This window comes from Microplitis mediator, chromosome 5, assembly GCF_029852145.1.
Source record: "Microplitis mediator isolate UGA2020A chromosome 5, iyMicMedi2.1, whole genome shotgun sequence".
Classification (NCBI taxonomy): Eukaryota; Metazoa; Arthropoda; class Insecta; order Hymenoptera; family Braconidae; genus Microplitis; species Microplitis mediator.
The window spans coordinates 1,928,440-1,950,857 of NC_079973.1; the positions used below are offsets into that span (position 1 = coordinate 1,928,440).

At 31.2% G+C, this 22,418-nt stretch overlaps 5 protein-coding genes across 13 annotated transcripts; 4 read left to right on the plus strand and 1 right to left on the minus strand.

Moving 5' to 3' along the window:
- Positions 1-256: 256 nt before the first annotated feature.
- LOC130668318 (pre-rRNA-processing protein TSR1 homolog) lies at positions 257-5,076 on the plus strand. The gene is made up of 11 exons (XM_057470549.1): positions 257-484; positions 556-835; positions 1,934-2,147; positions 2,219-2,416; positions 2,862-3,068; positions 3,138-3,540; positions 3,620-3,843; positions 3,918-4,184; positions 4,263-4,373; positions 4,459-4,666; positions 4,735-5,076. The coding sequence occupies exons 1-11, from the start codon at positions 403-405 to the stop codon at positions 4,863-4,865; spliced, it is 2,325 nt and encodes a 774-aa protein (XP_057326532.1). The 5' UTR covers positions 257-402; the 3' UTR covers positions 4,866-5,076.
- Positions 5,077-5,355: 279 nt separating this feature from the next.
- On the plus strand, positions 5,356-6,512 carry LOC130667700 (mediator of RNA polymerase II transcription subunit 18). Its single transcript, XM_057469489.1, has 2 exons — positions 5,356-5,699; positions 6,023-6,512. The coding sequence occupies exons 1-2, from the start codon at positions 5,494-5,496 to the stop codon at positions 6,468-6,470; spliced, it is 654 nt and encodes a 217-aa protein (XP_057325472.1). The 5' UTR covers positions 5,356-5,493; the 3' UTR covers positions 6,471-6,512.
- Positions 6,513-7,232: 720 nt separating this feature from the next.
- On the plus strand, positions 7,233-11,607 carry LOC130667968 (RNA-binding protein 1). 3 transcript variants are annotated; one of them, XM_057469915.1, is made up of 7 exons: positions 7,233-7,390; positions 7,782-7,997; positions 8,796-8,891; positions 9,141-9,188; positions 9,319-9,366; positions 11,380-11,466; positions 11,546-11,607. In XM_057469915.1, exons 2-7 carry the CDS (start codon positions 7,789-7,791, stop codon positions 11,547-11,549), a joined length of 492 nt encoding a protein of 163 aa, XP_057325898.1. In that variant the 5' UTR covers positions 7,233-7,390; positions 7,782-7,788; the 3' UTR covers positions 11,550-11,607. The 3 variants fall into 3 exon arrangements, with proteins under 3 accessions (XP_057325898.1, XP_057325899.1, XP_057325900.1); XM_057469916.1 differs by lacking the exons at positions 11,380-11,466; positions 11,546-11,607 and adding an exon at positions 10,123-10,299; XM_057469917.1 differs by lacking the exons at positions 9,141-9,188; positions 9,319-9,366.
- A 2,241-nt stretch (positions 11,608-13,848) lies between these two features.
- LOC130669163 (RNA-binding protein 1-like) lies at positions 13,849-18,440 on the plus strand. Of its 7 annotated transcripts, XM_057471919.1 has the most exons (8): positions 13,888-14,002; positions 14,093-14,204; positions 14,276-14,489; positions 14,933-15,025; positions 15,315-15,368; positions 15,505-15,552; positions 18,194-18,274; positions 18,350-18,440. In XM_057471919.1, the coding sequence occupies exons 2-8, from the start codon at positions 14,168-14,170 to the stop codon at positions 18,351-18,353; spliced, it is 531 nt and encodes a 176-aa protein (XP_057327902.1). In that variant the 5' UTR covers positions 13,888-14,002; positions 14,093-14,167; the 3' UTR covers positions 18,354-18,440. The 7 variants fall into 7 exon arrangements, with proteins under 7 accessions (XP_057327903.1, XP_057327901.1, XP_057327905.1 ...); XM_057471918.1 differs by lacking the exons at positions 18,194-18,274; positions 18,350-18,440 and adding an exon at positions 16,294-16,899 and having other exon boundaries at positions 13,881-14,002; XM_057471922.1 differs by lacking the exons at positions 18,194-18,274; positions 18,350-18,440 and adding an exon at positions 16,294-16,899 and having other exon boundaries at positions 13,881-14,002; positions 14,093-14,188.
- Positions 18,441-18,795: 355 nt separating this feature from the next.
- On the minus strand, positions 18,796-21,833 carry LOC130669162 (SET and MYND domain-containing protein 4). The gene is made up of 5 exons (XM_057471917.1): positions 21,468-21,833; positions 20,540-21,388; positions 20,143-20,470; positions 19,251-19,460; positions 18,796-19,178 (listed from the first exon to the last, which is right to left on the minus strand). The coding sequence occupies exons 1-5, from the start codon at positions 21,769-21,771 to the stop codon at positions 18,857-18,859; spliced, it is 2,013 nt and encodes a 670-aa protein (XP_057327900.1). The 5' UTR covers positions 21,772-21,833; the 3' UTR covers positions 18,796-18,856.
- Positions 21,834-22,418: the final 585 nt, after the last annotated feature.

Here is a 22,418-nt window from a genome sequence, read left to right on the forward strand (position 1 = left end):
AAATGTCTGCTACTTTCACACTCATCTCATAATTCTATTAATTATCTCTGGAATTTTTTTTTAAAATTAATTATTCATTTATATTTTAGTCTGATGATCAAGAACTGGGATTTGGTAACAGGAATTTAAAATTTCAAAATATCTAGGTCTGGTATTTTTAAATTAAATAATTTGCTCTCTCATTTAAAAAACGCGCACTGCTGGAGATTTGAAACTCAGTAGTGGCAGCTCTTGATAATTCCATTCAAAATTGAAACTTTTTTCTCATAACCTCTGCTGAGAAAAACATCAGGAAAATACCACGTGGTATTTGATAACAAACTAATAAACCAAAAGTTGATAATTATTATCAATAATTTGAATTATTAAATTAATGTGAATATAAATTTATAATAATCAGCAATGACTCGTATTAAAAAAACTCATAAAAGTCACAATACTGGCAGACATCGAAGCAAACGTGCAATCAAACGTTCCACAGAAGGTTACAATTATTTTCAATTTTTTAAATTTATTTTCCAAAAGTTTTTTTCATTAAATTATATTTTTTTTTAGGCAAAGTTAACAATGTAAAGACATTGACAAAGAGGAACAAGTTGATTGCGAACAAGGATCAGCGTCGCAATCAATCGGTCCAGCAGCGTTTGAAAAAACGTGAGGAAATGCTGATGGAGAAACGTAAATTCGGTGGTGAATCTTCAGCTCCTATTCTAATAGCCGTTGTCCCACTTCAAGATGATGTCGATCTCCAAACTTTATTGCTGACTATCAATAGACTGGAAGAGACTAATCAGGCTGTGGTCAAAGAAAACTCTCAGGGAATTACTCATATCAGGTTATTGTCGTATTTGATGTGCCGTCAATTGATCCTGATAATTTTAGACCACGGCAAGTGATCCCTACAAATTGATCCCATTGAATATTACCAATATATGTGAAAACATATCAACTGTTATCATTATTAGCACGGCCAAGAATTTTGTCTTAATTTAAAAATGACAATTAATAATTAATGGTGTGAATTTTTGATTTTACGGTAAAAATATTGGTCATACAAAAAAATTTTTCGTACAAAAGTTGTTCAAAATTTAATTTTGAAAAAAAAAATGTCTCTTACAATTTTTTCTTAGGACCAATGGGAAAGCCGTAATTTCAAAATTACGATTTTCGTAATTAATAAGAATTTGAATCATTGATTATGAATTTTAATTTTGGAATTACGGTGGAAATATTGGTCGTATAAAAAAATTTTTCGTCTAAAAGTTGTTGGAAATTTTATTTTATAAAAAAAATGTCTCTTAAAATTTTTTCTTAGGACCAATAGAAAAGCCGTAATTTCAAAATTACGATTTTCGTAATTAATAAGAATTTGAATCACTCATTATGAATTTTAATTTTGGAATTACGGTGGAAATATTGGTCGTATAAAAAAATTTTTCGTCTAAAAGTTGTTGGAAATTTTATTTTATAAAAAAAATGTTTCTTACAACTTTTTCTTAGGACCAATATTTTGACCATAATTTCAGAATTGAGATTTTGATAATTAGTAAAAATTTGAATCATTCATTATGAATCTTAATTTTGGAATTACAGTGAAAATATTCATCGTACAAGAAAATCATAAGAGACATTTTTTTTAGAAAATTAAATTTCCTACAACTTTTGTTTGAAAATTTTTTTTATACGACCAATATTTTCGCCATAATATCAAACATTTGAACCATTCATTTTGAAATCGAGCCAAAAATCTTACTATTAGTATAAGATCTAAATATATATGAGAACATATATTATGCGATCGGTGGGATCAGTTGTCTGCGGGGTAAATTGTCATCTGATCACTTACCGGGGATCAGTTATCATGGAACTGTTATATTTATTATAACTTCCTGTCAAATTATTGTGCTTCTAATAATTAAATATTTTTTTTCAGTATTCCGAGGCTTAAGAAACGATTCGCTCTCGTTGTTCCTTCAAAAAATAACGTCTTAGAAGCATTAGATGTAATGAAAGTCGCATCAACAGTTCTTTTTATCATAAAGGACAATATTGACGAATGGGGAGAAGAAATTTTGAAAACTAGTATCCCGCAAAAATTACCTACGACCATGGTCGTCTTTGCTGACAAGACTGATTTTTCCATGACGGTATTGTATTATTTTTTAATGACAACAAATTTTTTACTTTAATTTCTAATAACTGAATTTTTTTTGTACAGAAAAATAAAACTAAAAAATTGAGACAGCAGACAACAAAATTAGTTGAAAAATATTTACCTGATGTTAAAACACATTCGCTAAATAATGCGATGGATGCCTATAATTTATTGCGAGTTGTAGGAGAACAAGAACAACAAAGTATATTTTATAGGAAACATAGAGCGCATCTTATGGCTGAACATATTAACTATTGTCCTGTAAGTATGATCTGTATTATTAAGAGTTCAAAAAATAGTCGAAATCTTGAAAAGACACAAATTTGAGTCAAGACTTTTACGGTGATACAAAATTTAATAAATTTGCCAGTGAAACTCGGGCAGTCATTCCCCTGATAGCCAAGTTGGCTTCCAAAGTTGATAGACAGTTTCTGAGAAAGTTGGTGGCAAAAGTTGGTTGCAAAAATTGGCAATCCATAAGTTGACGGAAAGTTGCTTTCAATTTTCTAAGAAACCTGCTTTTGAATTGCGGCTCTTCCCTGGCGTCAACTTTCTCATAAAGATGGCGGTAACTTGTAGCCAAAAGTTTTGACAAGCAACTCGTGCTATCAGGGTCATTAATATTTAAATATTTTCAAGTACTTTTGAATTTTATTTGCGGTAATAATTAACTAAAATTTATGGAAATTCGTTTTTTTTTTTTTAGGAAAATGATGAAAGCGGTACATTAAAAATAACTGGATATTTAAGAGGCGCAACGTTATCAGTAAATGGTCTCGTTCACGTCATTGGGTTTGGAGACTTCCAAATGTCTCAAATAGACATGCCGACTGATCCTTATAGTACGGGTACTAAAGGAAATATGGAAACGGATGAAGTCAAAATCTTAGAACGAGCTGACCCTGAGAAACAAGTAAATTATTTTATTTATTTATTATTTTTGTTTGTAGCTGTTCTTATTTTTTATTTTATTTTATTGCAGGAAAGTTTGGAAGCTGAAAATACCCCGGATCCAATGGACGCTGAGCAGACATGGCCGACAGCCGAAGAACTAGAAGAAGCCAAGAGAGAGCAGATGGAGAAAAAAAATACAAAACGTGTACCTAAAGGTACATCTAATTATCAGGCTGCTTGGATTATTGAAGATGAAAACGACGAGGCTGGTGATGGAGATGAAAATTATGAAGACGAAGATGAGGACGAAGTTGAAGGTGAAGGTGAAGGAGAGATAATGGCAGTAGACAAAGATGACTGGGATGGAGATGCAAGTCAGGCTGATGAAGAGTACGAGACTATGACTGTGTCAGAAGCTCCGATTGATGAACAAAAGTATGATGAGGACATGGATCTTATGGAGGAGAGACAAGCGATGGTTAGATTCAAAGGTAATCTTTTAGTTTCTTTTATTTAGAAAAATAATAATAATTACAAAACTAATTAATTAATTGGGTTGTAAATTTGCAGAAGCAAAAGAAGACGCGCAGTTCCCAGATGAAGTTGATACCCCTCAGGATATTCCTGCCCGGGAACGTTTTCAAAAATACCGCGGACTTGAATCATTTCGCACAAGTCCTTGGGATCCTAAAGAAGATTTACCCTTTGACTTTGGTCGCATATTTCAGTTCAAAAATTTCCAGCGTTCGACCAAACTTGTGTTCAAGGAAAACGAAGTTCTTATTGGAGCTGAGGTCCGTTAACTAATAAAATTAAATTAATGTTTCAATTTATTGTTTCTATTATTAATTAAAATTTAATTATTTAGCCTGGGTCTTACATTACGATACACGTGAAAGACGTACCCAAGAAACTGTACGATGCTTATTCCACCGACGGTCAAAGACAATTGATCGTGTTCGGATTATTACCGAACGAGCATAAAATGAGTTTGCTGAATGTCGTATTAAAAAGAACTAATGACCCAGAAGCTCAACCTATTGCTTCTAAAGAGAAACTTATTTTCCAATGTGGGTTCAGAAGATTCGTCGCGGCTCCGATATTTAGCGAGCACACTTACACCCCCAAGCACAAGGTTCGTTCATCTTCACATCTAATCAACCACTCATACATTTATATATTTAATATTAACATTTTTTATTTTTTCTGACAGTATCTCAGATTTTTCCAACCAGGAGAGACCGCAGTCGCGAGTATGTTCGCTCCAATTACGTTCCCTCAGTGTCCTGTCTTATGTTTCCAGCAAAAGAAAAATGAACTGCCTGTAATTTTTATTTTATTTTACTTCATAAATCATCGACATGTGGGTGCAAGTAATTAAAATACTAAATACTTTTTATTTTACACAGAAACTTATCGCTACTGGCAGCGTTTTATCAGCAAATCCTGATAGACTGGTAATAAAACGCGCTGTCCTCAGTGGTCATCCATTCAAAGTCTTCAAGCGATCAGCAGTAATCAGATTTATGTTTTACAATCGTGAAGACATCGATTGGTTCAAACCAGTCAAGCTACGTACGAAATACGGACGTCGTGGTCACATCAAAGAACCTCTGGGTAAATAAATTTATTAATAATAAATTAGTTAGTTTATAAAAATATTTATTTATATTTTTATGTTTCAGGAACTCATGGACATATGAAATGTGTATTCGATGGTCAGTTAAAGTCACAGGATACTATTCTTATGAATTTATTCAAGCGCGTCTACCCCAAGTGGACATACGAGCCCTGTTTATATTCAGCCCATGATTAAATTATGAGTCAATGCAGCCGACAGCAGTTTTTAAATAAATAAAAATTTTAAAATGCGTATTCAAATGATTGAGAAGTCCGCGCATTTTTTTAAATTTTTTAAATTGTCATCTGCTACATTTACTCTCATGATTAAATTTATGTTTATAATTTTGATAAATTATATTGATATTGTATAATATTAAGTAAATAAATACTAATTAATTAAAATATATATATTTTTTATGTTAATTTTATTTTATACAATCGAATTCCATCAACTTGACAGTTAGTCTACGGAGGAGCGGAAATTTCTTGAAAATTTCGAATTTTCGAATCCCACTTCAAAGAATAAATTACGCGCTTGTGTCACACGTATGAGGATATATAAATATATGTACACATATATAAATGTATAGACACATACAAATGTATAGAATCGGGTGGAAGGCAGCAGAGTTCTTAGTGGGGGTAAAGATTGAGGGGAAGTTTCGAGTCAATGGACTTCGACTTTAGGTGGCTCTGGTTTATATTTTGAATGAACGGTGACAGGACATTATTTTGAGGTTACAAACTTTCAGAGCTACAAAACAGAATTATTAAGAGGATAATTATATTTATTTATTTAGTAAAAGTGAATTAATATAAAAATGGCGGCACAAATATCAACAGCGATGGACAGTTTGAGTTCAGCATTGAAATCAAATATTATTCCTAATCAAGAATATTTACTACAAGGATCTATACTGGACAGTGCTGTTGAGGTCCTGCTACACCGTCTTCGTGGTCTCTGTGACAATGTGGACAGTGGTCCGGAGTCTTTTCATGACCACGAGGCTTGTTTCAGTATCAGAAGGTAAAAAAAAATTTAATTTTTTAGTTTCTTCTGGTAGCAAGACTCAGGTCAGAAAGTTGGTGTCAATTTGTTGCGGTCAAGTTGACGACAACTTCAGTCTTTGTAACTTCTGACTTCAAGTTGTCACCAACTTCCGGAAAAATTGAAGCCAACTAATGGGCTGTCAACTTTTGCCACCAATTTTCTGATCAAGTTGACGTCTAGTTGTCATCTGATGGAAATTCAAATTTTTGCGTTCAGCTTGACGACAAATTGCAGCAGTAGGTTGTCAACTACTTGCTGTCAGTTTATTCAAGTTCTTATCCATGGGTTTTATTTTTTAGAGGACCGACTGAGGCTCCGTTGTCTCTAAGAGTCAGAAGAGCGATTGATTACCCAGACATGCCGTTCCAGTTGAGGTACATCGGGCAACCGGAACTTGGAGACAAATCAAGACCGACAATTGTCCGTAGCAGCATCGACATTGGCACCAGCAATACTGTCATTGAGTTTCTGACAGAACTGGGCTGCAGACTGGATTTTGAGTACATCGTCAGAGGCTACATGTTCAGGAAAGGGAGAATGAAGGTCACTGTTTCGAAAATATTTAAAATGCCTCAAGGTAAAGTTCTTGAAACAGTGGAACCTATTTCCCAGAGTTACTTGGTCGAGTTAAGTGTTCTGGCACCCAGTGGCCAGGATGCTATCGCTGAAGACATGAGAATTTTTGCTGAACAGTTACGACCTCTCGTTCAATTGGAAAAAATTGATTACAACCGACTTCATAATTAATTAATTTTTTTTTTACTACTGTATCTATTTATATTTTTTGTATTACTTGCAATATATATTTATTTTTATTTGAAATAAAAATATATATTTCATTTTTTAAAACAATTATACATTTTTTAAAATTACTTTTATATTTATTCAAAAATTGATTGAAATCATAAAATTTTATTACTAATGAACTGTAAATTTTATTTCCCGCTTTTTAATTAACGACTGATTTATTCAAAACTTTTTTAATGAGCGTGAGTGCATCAGGTAATTTATAAATTTAAAACAAATAAATAAATTAAAATAATGAAATTTAAAAAAATGCGCGCGCTTTCATTGATTTAAATGCGCATTTTTTAAATGATACTGAAATTAGCCGACGTCTAATAATTGTTGGATTTTTTAAAAAACGATAAATTATAAAAAAAAAATATTCAAAAAAATTGCACTTGTAGTCTTTTAAATTTTCTACATGTGCCTATTTTTAGTTTTTTTTTTTTTCAAATGTAATCGTTCAAAAAAAAATTCAAAAATTTTTAATTGTCTGCTAACTTCAGATCGTATTTTTAAATTTTTATTCTACATACATTTCATTTATTTATTCAAAAATTTGAAAAATTCCCACTTGTCAGTAACACTCACACATGTAATTTTTTTTGCCTGTCGTTTTACCAAAACGGAGTTGGCGGTAAAATTGATCGGATAAATTTTTAGTTTAAATAGAACCCAGCAGAGGCGCGGATAATTGTCATTACAAAAATAAAACTTGAGTATATATATAAAAAAAAAACCTCCATTTTAGACTTAACACTTGTATTGAAACATTTGAGAATTCCCGGACGTCAATTTCACCCGTTTAAGTTTTATTTGTGACAATAAAATAAAAAATTACTCAATTGAATTTCGCAACCGCTAAATACTCCTTATTATAAGTAAGTAAATAAAAGTACCGCAATTACACTACAGAAAATAAATTAATTCAACTCTACAATCATCAGTTGTGAAATTTTAATTGACGGCGAATTTCGCCAGCGAAAAAAACTCTATTATTAAGTGAGTTTATCAACGCGCAATATAACTGTCACTTTATTTGTTTATTTACAAACAATTGGTGAAGTACGGCTCGAAAAATGTATATAAATATATGAGCTGTTTAATTTCTCGATAGTAAATTTATGTGTAAATTTTCGTAGTACGAAGATGGCGGACAATTCGCGGCTTTGATGTGTCCTGTGTTAATGTTGATGTTGATATACACAACATACTTACATAAATTTAAATATTTATAATTACCGTGTTAATGAATAAATTATAATATTTTAGGAACAAAATGTCGCGTTATCGCGAATGGGATTTGTCATGCAAAGTTTACGTCGGAGATTTAGGCAGCAGTGCCAGTAAACACGAAATAGAAAACGCATTTAGTAAATACGGACCTCTGAGAAATGTTTGGGTGGCGAGAAATCCACCGGGTTTTGCATTCGTCGAGTTTGAAGACCCCAGAGATGCCGAAGATGCCGTCCGAGGACTTCATGGAACGTGAGTATTTTTTTACAAGACGTCAAAACCTGAATGTGAATGTAACAGATATCAGACAAATTTAAAATTATAAATAAATAGAGTAAATAATTTTTAAAAAATGCACTTATTAGTTTCGAAATTTTCCAAATGCGCATTTTTTAAAATTTAATTTTATTAATTATTTACTCTATTTATTAACAATTTTAAATTTGTCTGATGTCTGCTACATTCACACTCATATAAAATTCCAGGAATTTTTCTTCAGTTCATTCGTAAAAATTAAAAATATGAAATTTAATTTTTTTCCAAGTCAAAGAGCTAGAGAATTTGTTTTTAAATTAATGGTCTAGTGTACGGGGTTCCATTACCAAAAATATATTCACATTATTATATTACATACACACTCATAAAATATTTATGATTGTAATCAATTTCAGACTTTTATTACAGATAAAAATTACTGTAAATATTTACTGATATTGTTCATTTTTTTACCGTAATCTGGAGTTTTGACAGAAATTTAAAATTTCAAATTCGTCGGAAAAATTTATTTTTTAAATTACGAACATAGCAGACATCAGACAAATTTAAAATTATAAATAAATAGAGGAAATAATTTACAAAAAAATATTTGAAAAAAATGCACTTGTTATTTTCGAAATTTTCTAAATGCGCATTTTTTTTAAATTTAATTTTTTAAATTATTTACTCTATTTATTAATAATTTTAAATTTGTCTGATGTCTGCTGCATTCACACTCATGTCAAAACCAATTAATTATTTTTATTTCCCTGGAAAACTTTTTATTTTCATCAGGAGATGCTGCGGCACTCGTGTAAGAGTTGAAATGTCTTCAGGAAGAAGTCGTCGTGGTGGTGGTGGAGCTCGTCGCCCTGGTCCGCGTTACTCTAGGTAAGTTATTTAAATAAATTATCATCCTCTAATCTGCTGGCGGTCTCTGGGTATGTAAACTAAAAAAAAGTCTTGATAAAATCTCTGCACATAAATTAAAATTAAAACTTTTTCTCATGAATCCTAAATGATCCTGAAGCATTTGAATTTTTTTTAGTCACTTATTTTTTTACACACTAGTATTTTTTACTGGACGTTTTAATTATAAGCACATGTACTTATTTTGGATAAATTTTTGTAAATTTGTAGGTCGCGATCCCGCAGTCCTCGTAGAAAATCAATAGGCCGCTACCCCAGGTAAATTAATTTAATAATTTTAATTAAAATTATTTTTAAATTACGCTCCCGCCGATACAAGGCCTCGGATAAGTCAGTGAGCGGTAAAAGTAAATATATATGTATGTATATATATATTTTATTTTCTTAGGTCGCTGTCCAAGAGTCCGAAGAGATCACCCGTTACAAGATACTCCAGGTAATAGATAATTTAAATAACTGTCCGTATTGTAAAGTATTTCAGATCGTTTTACCGGACATAGTGAGCGATGTGCATCGAAAAGTACGTATGTGAGATGAATCTGTTGGATTTTTATGTTGCACGGATTACTATTGCTGGTAGTTTTTTAAACGAGAGTACCAAGATGATAATTATGATATTGATAAGATTTACAATCAATTTATTCAGCGAACGAATTGTAGATTCAAGATAACACCATTTAATAACGCACATATGCACTCGTAAAGTTTATACATTTATATTATATATTTATTTTATTATAAAATTATAATTTTAAAATAGTATTTTAAAATAATTATAATTTATTTTTTTTTATTTACTCAGGTCATCGTCCATCGTTCGTTGAAATTTTAAATTTATCAAAAACTAACATGAGTTGTAGCTTGTGTATGAGTTCCGGATTTAAATTACGATTATTTTTATTTATTTAAATTATTATTTAATTTTTTAAAAAGTAGTTTTGATCATTTTATCATGGCCTTGATTCGATTGTAGATTTTAATTTAAATTCAGAATCCCAATACATGATGTCTCATTTGCATTAGAGTGGGCAGTCTAGGACCATTGATAGTTTTATTGGTTTAAAATAAAAACAAACTAATTTATATACTTATATTTTTAAAAAAAGAAAATAATGAAATTTAAAATTGATGCAAATAGTGGCACGGAGTATGATAACGTTGATTGTTATAATGGTAAAACTGACCGTTGCAGATTCTACCAGTGTCAACTCCTAGTTCTACTCGTCTCCCCGCCACTACTACTACTACTTCTACTACAGCCACCGTGAAAAATAAATAAACATCTAGCAATAAAAAAAAGTAGACTTTAAAAAGTCAAAAAATGAGTTTAAGTAAAAACAAAACAAAAAAATTAAAAAAAAAAAATAAATAGCCTGCCTGCCCACTAACTTCCCAACCAGTCACCATCAGTCACCAACCAAGTCACCAATAGGAGCCAGTCGTCTGTCGGATCAGTCAGTCAGTCAGACAGTCCGTTGCTGTCCGTCAGTGTACGTCAATTACCCTTCAATAATCCAACTTCGGGCAACCGCATCTCTTCTAAGCCGTCTAGGAGCACCGTTATCCATCAATCAGTCAATCAATCAAACAAGCCAACGCGATATGAACTCGACGATCAAAATATTCAGCGCGTATCGTCCCAACTTCTACTACTACTACTACTGCTACTACTACCACTACTACTAGTACTGCTACTACTACTACTACCACTACCGGCAATCACGGCGTTTTAATTAGCTGAATAATTAAAAAAAAAATTATAAAAATATAGTAAATCAATGCGACCGCATCTTAGTCGTCGATCGAGCAATGCAATATGATCACCTACACAACCATCCTAAATTTTCACCCAACCAAGTACCACCAATCATCACCACCACCACCAATACTACTACTACTACTACTACCACCACTACTACCACCACATGTTCACAGTTGTTTTGGGTATTTCACAGATTTTTGAAATTTTAATCTTGAAAAATTTACTTAGTTTATATATCAACATATCTATATATCTATATATATTTTATAAGCTGAGCCAACGAGATTTTTGTCCATTAGACACTAGACTGTATCACTAACCATGTGTTTATTCACGCTTATTTTTACATGCTTACATTATTTTGTTTAATTGTTACCTCGTTTGCTCAGTAAATTTAAAATTTTTTTCTTTTTTAAATTATTGGGATAGCGTCTTACAATTAACTTATTAATTTAATTAGTAATTTGTTAATTAATGAGAGCTTTAGCTATTACTTTCTGATGTGAATTTATATTTTTGTGTCTAAAGAATATATTTGATCATGTTTTTTTTTTTTCGTATTAAAAAAAAAATGGTTTTGAAAATTGAAATTAAAGAAACATTATCAAATATCGTTTGCAATTAATTATACATCTTAATTAATTGATTGGTTGATAAAATATTAACATTTGACTCGTAAAATTTTAGGTCGCGGTCTCGCAGTCCACGTAGAAGATCATTGACGCGTAGTCGCAGCCGAGACCGTCGTTCCCGCTCTGAGTCTCGCGACAGACGGTAATTATTTAGCAATTAATTAGCAATACCAGTAATCATTAATATCAATCTATTAATTACATTTATTATCTCATTACAGTTAAGTGTTTCAACGACCAGTAATTATGGACGGATTTTAAATTAATTAATTAATTATAATATCTAATACGCTCACGTTTGTGTAATTAAGCTCACTGCGTATCACATTAATTATAAAAAAAAAACAATAACTATGATATAAATACTGTGTGTTAATTCCATATTAATTAATTAATTAAATAATTAAGAGGAAGCGATTATTTTTTATTTTTAAATTATCAAGCTTTCAATTACTTGTAGATTTTTTTACGTATGAGTGAGCTTATTTTTTTAATACCGTAGAGTCTGATATAATAATTACTGAAATTAACATATTTTTGTTTCTCTTTTTTTTTTTTTTTTTTTTAAATTAATTACTCAGTCTTTATAATTGTGGTATTATTTTGTATTCTGTAATTTAAGAATTAAAAAACTTGGGTAATGGTCTATAATCGGGGCTCCACCTGTTTATATCAAGCAAAAGACCAAATATAGACAATTCGCTTTGAAACCAATTTCAATCTCTAGCATTTGTCGGCGGATTGAAGATGTACTTGCTTATTTAGGTGTTATTTAAGCATTAATAAATTGTACGTGTATACCAAAGGTATAAAATTAGCTTGATTTACAGATTTAGTTTGAAATTTTTTTTTTTTTTTTTTTTCTGTTCCGTGCTACACTGCACCATTTGACATATTTTTCTTATTATTCTATGTATTGACTCTTAAGTCAACCACCAAAACTTAAGATATATGCCTATTTGCCATAATTTCTGTAGTTTCGTCCTAAGTACGTTAACGGACTCGTCAGTAAGGCTATGTTAACGCACTCTTGCCTTAGACTACATCTCTTACCAGTACGAGCCGGCGTAAAACTGTGTTGCGGGCTTCAGCCAGACACTATACTAGCAAAGGAAGGCGGATACCGTCCAAACTGCTTGCAACAAAGTGCTTTGTGAGCTGTTGTACACCGTTAGTGTATTGAAATAACAGAAATATGCCAATTTTCACTATACAAGAGCTCAAAAAATATTTGTAACTCTTAGTTAGACCTTTCTATCGCCACCGTCCATCTTACGGTATTAATAAAATTAATTATTTGTATTTATTAGAAATTTATTAAATTTATTTTGGAAAATTAGCATAATTTGTGTCATTTTTTATCAATTTTGCACACTTTAGTTACAAGGTTCGGATAGATATCTTGTGTTAGAGACAAAAACACATACAGAAAATTTAATCCGCCGTGTAGCTGAACACGTGGAAAAAGTTTAATTATAGATATTTAAGGTGTAAGCACTTGGAACTTTGAAAAATAGGTGGAGCCCCACTTCTAGACCATTACCAAAACTTGCTTATATGTATTTATTAATTATTTCAATTTACTGTAATTATTATTATTTATTTGTATGAAAAATACCTGGAAACTGACCTACAAATATCCTAAGTACGTTAAATAAAATTCAAATAAATTAATTGCTACCAAATGCGCAGTTAAATTAATTTTTTAATTATTCAAAAACGCGCAAAGTGGCGCCAAAAATTTAAAATAAAATATAAGTATGACAGTAAACAATTTCAGACTTTTATTACAGATAATTTTTTTTTTTACCATATTCTGGAGTTTGACAGAAATTTAAAATTTCTGGTTCGTCGGAAATTTTTCTTTTCAAATTCATGACAGCAAGTTGGCGGACATCTGAAAATTTTTAAAACTTTAAAGTAAGAAAATAAAATTTTTCTAATAGCAAAATTAAAAAATAGATTTTTAGAAAATTCAAAAATCAGTACATGAATTTTTTTTTATTTTATTAATTTAATTATTTAATTTTTTTATATGTAATTCAAAAACTGTCTTGTGTCTGCTACATTTACACTCATTTCAAATTCTCAAATCGTATGAGCGCAGAAAAAATTGACAGTAAAGTTGGCGGACATTTGACGATTTTTAAAATTTCAAAACAATAAAGTTTAAATTTTAAAACAATAAAATTTGAAATTTTTTAACAAAAAAATTAAAAAATGGATTTTTAGAAAATTTAAAAATTAGTATATGAATTTTTTTTTATTTTATCAATTTAATTGTTTAATTTTTTTATATGTAATTTAAAAACTGTCTTATGTCTGTTACATTTACATTCATAAAAAATTTTATTATTTCTCAGGTTGTGGGAAAGAGGATGGCCGGTTTCTCCTCAATGATTATAATTTTATAATAAATATAATAATTTTAAGAACAATCTAGTACTCAGTAAAAAAGTAAATGTCATATTGTCTGTCTGTTACCTCTAATGATGAGATGTCACTGGCTGTCACTTTTACCCAGTAATAAAAAAAAACGGTGGGGATAATAAAGAACGCGCCGCAATGCGTCGCCATTTTGTCATTTCCTAGTGTACAGTGCTGCAGTTATTGCGATTTGTTGATTATTTTTAAAAATACTCATATCCCCTGACTTACTCATTACAAATAAATAAGACGTAAGTATCCGCTTATAAATTTTAAAAATCTCTTACTAATTATATATAAATAACCAAATGACAATAAATTATTTGAATTAAAACCATCAGTTCAAGGTTGTCATAGCGTGGGTTCATGGTTATCTCCAATGTTTTTCTCATAAATAATCGTCTATCTCTACGTATATGCATGTATATAAATATATAGTAATTAAATATAAACGTAAATTTAAATTACTTTCCATTTATGATTCAAAACTCCGATAAAATAAAACAAATTATTAATTTTTTCAGCGACAATGTCAAGATATCGCGAGTGGGATTTATCATGCAAAGTTTATGTCGGTAATTTGGGCAGCAGTGCAAGTAAACATGAAATAGAAAACGCTTTTAGTCAGTACGGGCCCTTGAGAAATGTCTGGGTCGCGAGAAATCCTCCGGGTTTCGCGTTTGTGGAGTTTGAAGATCCCAGAGATGCTGAAGATGCCGTCCGTGGTCTTCATGGAAAGTAAGTAATTTATTTAATTAATTAAAGGTCGATAGTAAACTTTATTACAGTCGCAAATTACTGCAGACAATTTTTAAAAACTGACGTTTTAAAATGATCCTGGAGTTAGCAGACAATTAAAAATTTTCAAATTTTTTTTTCAACAAATCGATGACAAAAAAAAATAAAAATATGCACATGTAGAAAATTTAAAAAACTATAAGTGCAATTTTTTAAAATAGTTTTTTTTTATAATTTTTAGTTTAAAAAAAAAATCCAAAAATTATTAGACGTCTGCTGAATTCGTTTTGAAAATATTTCGGTTTCTTCTTTTAACTGACACTTGAATACAAGTAAAAAATTTTAACTGCGCACTTGACGCTGATGTGAAAAATAAATTTATTAAATTCTTAGTAATTAATTAATTAATTAAATTATTTAAATTACTGGTAATTTACTTGCAGACGTTGCTGCGGAACCAGAGTAAGGGTTGAAATGTCATCGGGAAGAAGTCGTCGTGCTGGAGGTGGTCGGAGACCGGGTCCTAAATACTCAAGGTGAGTTTTTGTAACAAATAGATGATAAATTTCAAAGTAAAATAAAAATTACAGACGATAATTATCACCTGCAAGGTGTAATTAATTGTCAATTGTTAATTTTAATTGCTAGTCGCACGTTAAATAATTTGCTCAATGCACTGATTTGAGATACAGGACTTAGTCAACCAACCGTAGGAAGCCTTGTATAGTTTTATTTAAATAATAAATATTTAGTTAAGTTGCTGATGGACAATAAATTAACTTTAAATAATAAACGTTTAAATAAAATAATTTTTTACAAACATAGGTCGAGATCGCGCAGTCCCCGTAGCACTGGAAGATCTGTGTCTCGTCACTCCAGGTAAGAAGCTTTATAATTAGACTATGGAGTCACAGCAGAGCACCTGGGACTTGACTGCTGCCGTTTAATTACCAAGATTAATTATTTTTAAACAAGTAATAGTCCTACGTATTTTTTTTATCTCTTATTTCTTTAGGTCTCGTTCGCGAAGCCCAGATTACTCTCCGTATGGTCAAATTCCCAGGTAATTTATATATATATGCATATATATTTATGTGATTTGTTTAGTATTTGAATATTACTGTAAATAATATATATTTATTATTGATATTAATTATTTATTGTTATGTCTAATGGATGTTATGTCATGCACGCATCACTCGAACGTCATCGCATAGTTTTATTATACTAATTTAATATTATTTTATATTTATTTTTCGATAATTGATGTTTAATTTATGATAAAAATTACTTGGCATGGATTTAAATAGACGTGGAAATAATTTAATTTATTTATAATTTATCTTATTGATGGATATTGCGGATATAAGACAGTATATAAAAATAAAATGCAGATGGAAGTATTTTTAGTCAGAGTTCTAATGAGCTGATGATTTTTTGATTCTATAACTGGATCATTTCTATTTGAATGCGTGCTAAGTATGGATTTAAATTTAATTTATAATTATAAGAGAATTGATGAGAGTTTTGGTTGACTAGTTGGTTGAGATATGGAGATTTAAGACGTCAATTATGTCGAAACGAGAATTGAAGAGCAATTTGTTTTAATTAAGTTATTTATTTGTTTATTTATTAATTGATTTAATTTTTTTTTTAAGTATAGTGTGTTGAGCAGGCTAGGACATAGTAAATATATATAAATTTTTTTATGAATATAATGTAAAATAATAATGATAAAGTCGAATGATGTGCGGTTACTAGTTGCGAGTTAAATAGTTAAATTGGTGTAAACTGACGTTTGCAGATTCTACAAGTGTCAGCTCCTAAGTCTGCTCATCTCCCCGCCACTACTATCACCACTACTAGCATTACTACTACCGCTACTGCTACTACTTCTACTACAGCCACCGTGAAAAATAAATAAACGTCTAGCAATAAAAAAAGTAGACTTTAAAAAGTCAAAAAATGAGTTTAAGTAAAAACAAAACAAAAAAATTAAAAAAAAAAAATAAATAGCCTGCCTGCCCACTAACTTCCCAACCAGTCACCATCAGTCACCAACCAAGTCACCAATAGGAGCCAGTCGTCTGTCGGATCAGTCAGTCAGTCAGACAGTCCGTTGCTGTCCGTCGTGTACGTCAATTACCCTTCAATAATCCAACTTCGGGCGACCGCATCTCTTCTAAGCCGTCTAGGAGCACCGTTATCCATCAATCAGTCAATCAATCAAACAAGCCAACGCGATATGAACTCGACGATCAAAATATTCAGCGCGTATCGTCCCAACTTCTACTACTACTATTACTGCTACTACTACCACTACTACTAGTACTGCTACTACTACTACTACCACTACCGGCAATCACGGCGTTTTAATTGGCTGAATAATTAAAAAAAAAAATTATAAAAATATAGTAAATCAATGCGACCGCATCTTAGTCGTCGATCGAGCAATGCAATATGATCACCTACACAACCATCCTAAATTTTCACCCAACCAAGTACCACCAATCATCACCACCACCACCAATACTACTACTACTACTACTACCACCACCACCACCACTACATGTTCACAGATGTCTGGTATTTCACAGATTTTCAAAAATTTTTTATTATCTGTTTACATACGTTCGAGTTCTCAGGGAAATTATTTATCGATAATTAGTCAATTTTTATTTCTATTCAATTACATAAAATAATAATAATTACACTGTAAAAAATCGGGAGTGAATACGGATTTAATTTCAATCCACCACTCGGAGTTCCAGAGTTAAAAAAAAATATAATCCTGAAGTTAGCAGACATTTAAAAATTTTTGAATTTTCGTATTTCAACAAATCAATTGTAAATAAATAAAATAAAAATATGCACATGTAGAAAATTTCAAAAACTACAGGTGCAATTTTTTCAAATATTTTTTTTTTATGTTTTATCGTCTAAAAAAAAATCAAAAAATTATTAGACGTCTGCTAACTTCAGTATCATAAAAAAAATCATTCCACATACGGAGTGAATTGGGAGTTTTTTTTTAGCGGAGTGCCGCGTATTTAATTTCACTCCCAATTCTCTCTGGTCCGGAGTTTCAACATTTAAATGAATTTATATTTAATTGTTAAACAGAGTGTGTGTGCACGTGTGTGTGCGTATCAGCTGTTCAGTAATGTCATACGCGACTTTTTACTTCGATTTTATTTAGTGGAGTTATTTTATATCAATAATATTTCCAAGACTCCTCTCCGGAGTGAATTTCATTCCGAGGGGAGTGAATAATTAAAAATTCACTCCGGATTTAATCCGCATTTACTCTGCGAATTTTCTACAGTGTAACAAATTAGTTCATCGTAATTTCCCCTGAGAACTCGCGTTTCATCATAGTACAATAACATTCATAATCACAATCGTTTAAAAATAATAAATTTCCTTTAAAATGTTTTTTTTATTTTTTTTTTTTTTATCTTTAATTTCTTTTGTTGATTTTTTAAAAAAGTAACTAATTAATTAATTAAAAAAAAAAATAATTGTGATAACATTTTAATCCCTAGGAAATAAAAAAATAAATAACTCGAATAATATTTAGCTGTATAATTTTTAAAATTACTTGGCAAATAATATTCGAGTGACTCTTAACATGTTAGATATTTGTCGAAAAATAGTTGAATATACAACTAATCGGTCTGATAATTATTTGTTTGATATTTTAGATCCAGGTCGCGCAGTCCACGCAAGAGATCGCTCACTCGCAGCCGCAGCCGAGATCGCCGTTCCAGATCCGACTCAAGACGGTAATTATTATTAATTAATTAATTAATTAATTAAACTTAGCGCTTTTATTCATAATTTTCAAATTTTTGTTACAGTTAAAGTGGGAGCGAGCGGACAAAATATTAAAATCCTTAACGAATAATAATTAATAATAATAAACTACCTTTATCTGTATATAAAATATCACTTACATTTAAAAAGTTGATGAATTAATTAAAAATAAATTTTAAATCAGCTTATCCACGACGCGCAAAAAAACGTTTGTTAAAAACAAAAACCTCAATTATAAATAATTAAATTAATTAATTAAAAAATAATAATAATAATAATAATTATGATTAATAAAAAAAAATAATGAAATTTTTTGCTGCTAAAAATCAGTGGAAAAAAAAATTCTAAAAATTACTCAACGATATATGGTAAAAAAACTAATTGTTTGATTAATTAATATAAATTAATTACTGATAATATAAGAATTACGACTGCTTACTTGATTATTTTATACGTTTACCGATCTACAGTTAAATAAAAATCATAAATATATCGATTACGTATTTATTTAATTATGATAATTAGTAGTACATTTTTTAATTAATTTTTCTTTATATCACAGCCGTGTTGCCGAGCGGTAACATGGTGAGTTTGACGCCCTGCTGACAGAGGTAGTAGTCTTTGATAGGCAGCGCAAGAGTTTCGTCAAGAATTTTCAGTATTTTTAAATAAGTGTCCAGTGCCTCGGAGTTGTCGCCGTCTTCTAGATGTCTCGAGGCGACTTTGAAGAGCGCGTCGGTGTCCTGAAGAGCTTTTAATCCTTTCATAATATTTGTGCTCTTACCGCACTTGCTGCAGTTGGCCATAAATTCGTTTGAGTCGACGTTCACTCGCAGAACGTTGCCGCAGGCTGCTCCTGTCTCGCATCTAAATCTGAAACCCATCAAAGTTTTTTATTAAATTAATTGTTAATTAACTTTTTTTTTTTTTTAGTTATTTTTTTACCTCAATAGTTTGGGATTTATGTCATTGAGTAGCGGCCAATGTTGGTTGCAAGCTTCGCAGTTGCAGTCAAACCAATAATTCAATCGCAATTTACGCTTACGATCCGCTTCCGCTGATGTCGCGAAATGAGGTCCATAATTGTCACAAACTTCGGTGCCTTTTCTTATGGTTCGAATTGAACGGACTATCATTGTTGTGCCTACAAAATAACTGAAAAAAATTTTTTTCAGAGGGAGGTATCAACTTTTGCCAGAAAGATTTCAGTAAAATAATTTGAAAACACGCAGTCACGTAATTAATTTTAAAAACTCGTGCAATATTTTTACCACACTATTGTAATTTAAATTTTATTTTATACTTTCATTCATTTATGTGTCAAAAAATAGAGCAGTGGCCACAAATTCTTTTAAAAAAAAGAAACTTTAATTTTTTGCAGTTGAATATTTCTATAGATAAATAAAATTTAATAATAGATGATAGTAAAAGTATGAGGTTCAAATAGATAAAGTATTTGATGACGAGATATGACTTTAAATTAATAGTAAATATATATTTTTATCGGGAATATCTAAATGTATATGTATAAATTTAACTCGGCTTGAATTTTATTTTTTTTTGGTTTTAAATTAGAGAGCGATTTTTTTTTTCAAATTCTGAGATTAAAAAATATTTCTAATCATTCATATCTACTAGTAGATAAATTAGATTTGATAATAGATCGCGATGAAATTATTCTTGTCTAATTCAAGTAAAATATTCGACGACAAGGATTTTTGGAATTAAACTAAATTATGATCGCGAATTAACTTCTTATTTATCTGTCATTAAAATAAATTACTAGTGATAGATATTAATTACAAATTTCTTTTTTAATAACAAAAGAAAAAGTTACCGAACAATCCCTGGATTACAAGAATGATTCAACAGCGCAGGAGTTGGGTACAACCCGCCGCCAATAAAATTACTTTTACATTTGGCCAAATTAACTTCCCCTCTGGGCTTGACTATCTCGGAAATTTCGTGAGTATTAAACTGCAAAAGTTGTAGATGATGGCACAGTAGATCTGCGGCGTATAATTCGTCTTCAGTGAGCGGTTCTCCCGGCTCTGATTTAACGTTATCCGGAAGATAAGAACTTAATTTCAGTACTCGTAGCAACCATGCTGTCATATAAGCGCGATGGAATAAATCATCCATAGTTCTTTCATCCTCATGAGTCACTAAATAAATAAGTAGACAATTTATGAGTTGCAATAAATTGTAAAAATATTTTTTCGACTTTTACTTACCGAGAGACCAATAAGAGAAGTAGTCACTTCCCTTGAAAGTATGATCGGCAGTAGGTCTGAAAGACGTTCGAATTTTGTAAAAATCATCTTTCAAAGCCAACAATTTGGACCAGGGCTTCTGCAAAATTGCTTTGATGGCCATCAGACAGGTGATGGAAGCGTCGGACAGCCACAGAGGAGCCAGAAGTTTGCACTCATTGAGATGCGCTTTGCTGTCAGCGTCGCGGCACCTGGTGCTGCAGTACGCGATGATAGCGCAGGTATCGCACGCCGCTGGATACGGCGCGATATTTTTTTTAAAACAATAATGGCAATTTTTCAGTCTGTATTCCCCGAGCAGCATTGCACTGTGCGGCTTTTCAACCATCAAAACTTCCCCCGGTTCAATGTCGCGCGTCGCGATCCCGTGTCTTCCCGCATCCGCGGTCTCGCGGATCTCGACCGCGGAACTGCAGTTCGGGTAGAGCGGGTTGCAGTCGACTATTTTTGGAAGTTCGCTTCTAGACGTCGATTGTTTGACTAGATTGTTTTTGTTTTTGTTTGATTTATTCAACTCCTTTCCTTTTTCCATCACTGCCAGCATCATCCGGATGTCCATCTCCAGTTTCTGCTTCTTTTCAAGCGGTAATTTGGTGTCGTCTAAATTTGTCAGAGTTTTTTTGAATGACTCGATGGCCTGCGTGTTGTTTTTGAGTGCGAGATAACATCGGGCGCGTCGCTCTTCTAATTTGTATGCCAGTTCTTTGGGATACCCGATTTGAAAGGCTTCATTTGCGTCCGAGAGCGCGAGTTCATGTAGATCTAGATTGTACAGAGCCGCGGAACGATTTGCTAAAAATATTCCTAGATCTACAATAAAGAATTGATTTTTTAAAATTAAATGATCAATTGATTTTGATTTTGATTTTTATTTTATTTAAATACGAACCTTTTTTGGGAGTCACCAAAATAGCATTCGAATAAATTTCAAGTGCCTGCAGATAATTACCCTGTCCGAAATATTTATTTCCGGTTTCCTTTATTTTCAGCGCATTCTCGATGTTTTTCACTGGACAGTTTTCGACTTCTAGAGTGAGGTAATGAGCCTCGGGATGGCTGAGCAAAAAAGACACCCGCTCGCCATTGGTATTTAGACACGCGAATTTTTTGAAATCCTCGTCGATCGCTTGCCGACAAGCCAGCAAATTTGACTTAAAGTAACTCGCGATCTCGATATCGTCGTTCTCTAACATCGTTAGTAATTTTTCAACGCGGGAGCTGAGAGTAAACTGCTTGATTTTCTACGGTACACTTTCTACTGTTCTATTTTTGTTATTCTATTTAAATCGCGTGGGTTAAAATAAGACTTTTGTTTTTTTTAGTAACTTAGTAATTAAATTGAATTAAATTAATTAGTAATTATTTAAATGAAAATAAAAATACTGTAGTAAAATTTATTTTTTTATTCTTAAGTACAATATATACAAGTCTTAATAATTAAAAAAAAACTATATTAGATGATTGTTTTTAATTAAAAAAAATGAATGAGCTTTTTTTTAAATTTAATTTAAAAATATGGCAATACTAATTAGAGATAAATTATGCAGTTTTTATTATTTTTTCTGGGTGAAAAATTTTCGGAGTGACCGCGGATTCAATCCGCGGTGAATGTGGAGCGCATGTGTTTTTTTATTTAATTTCTCGGAGTAAAATTTACTGCGGGGAATTTATTTTAGAATTAAAACTCTGAGTCGGAGTAAATTCGGATTGAAATATAATATTTACTTTACATACGAAGCGTTTTTTTCAAATTCCGGAACACTGAGTGGATTTGAATTTTAAAATCCGTCTTTTCGGTCTTTTTTTTAAATAAAAAATTGAAGAAAAAAAATCGACTAAT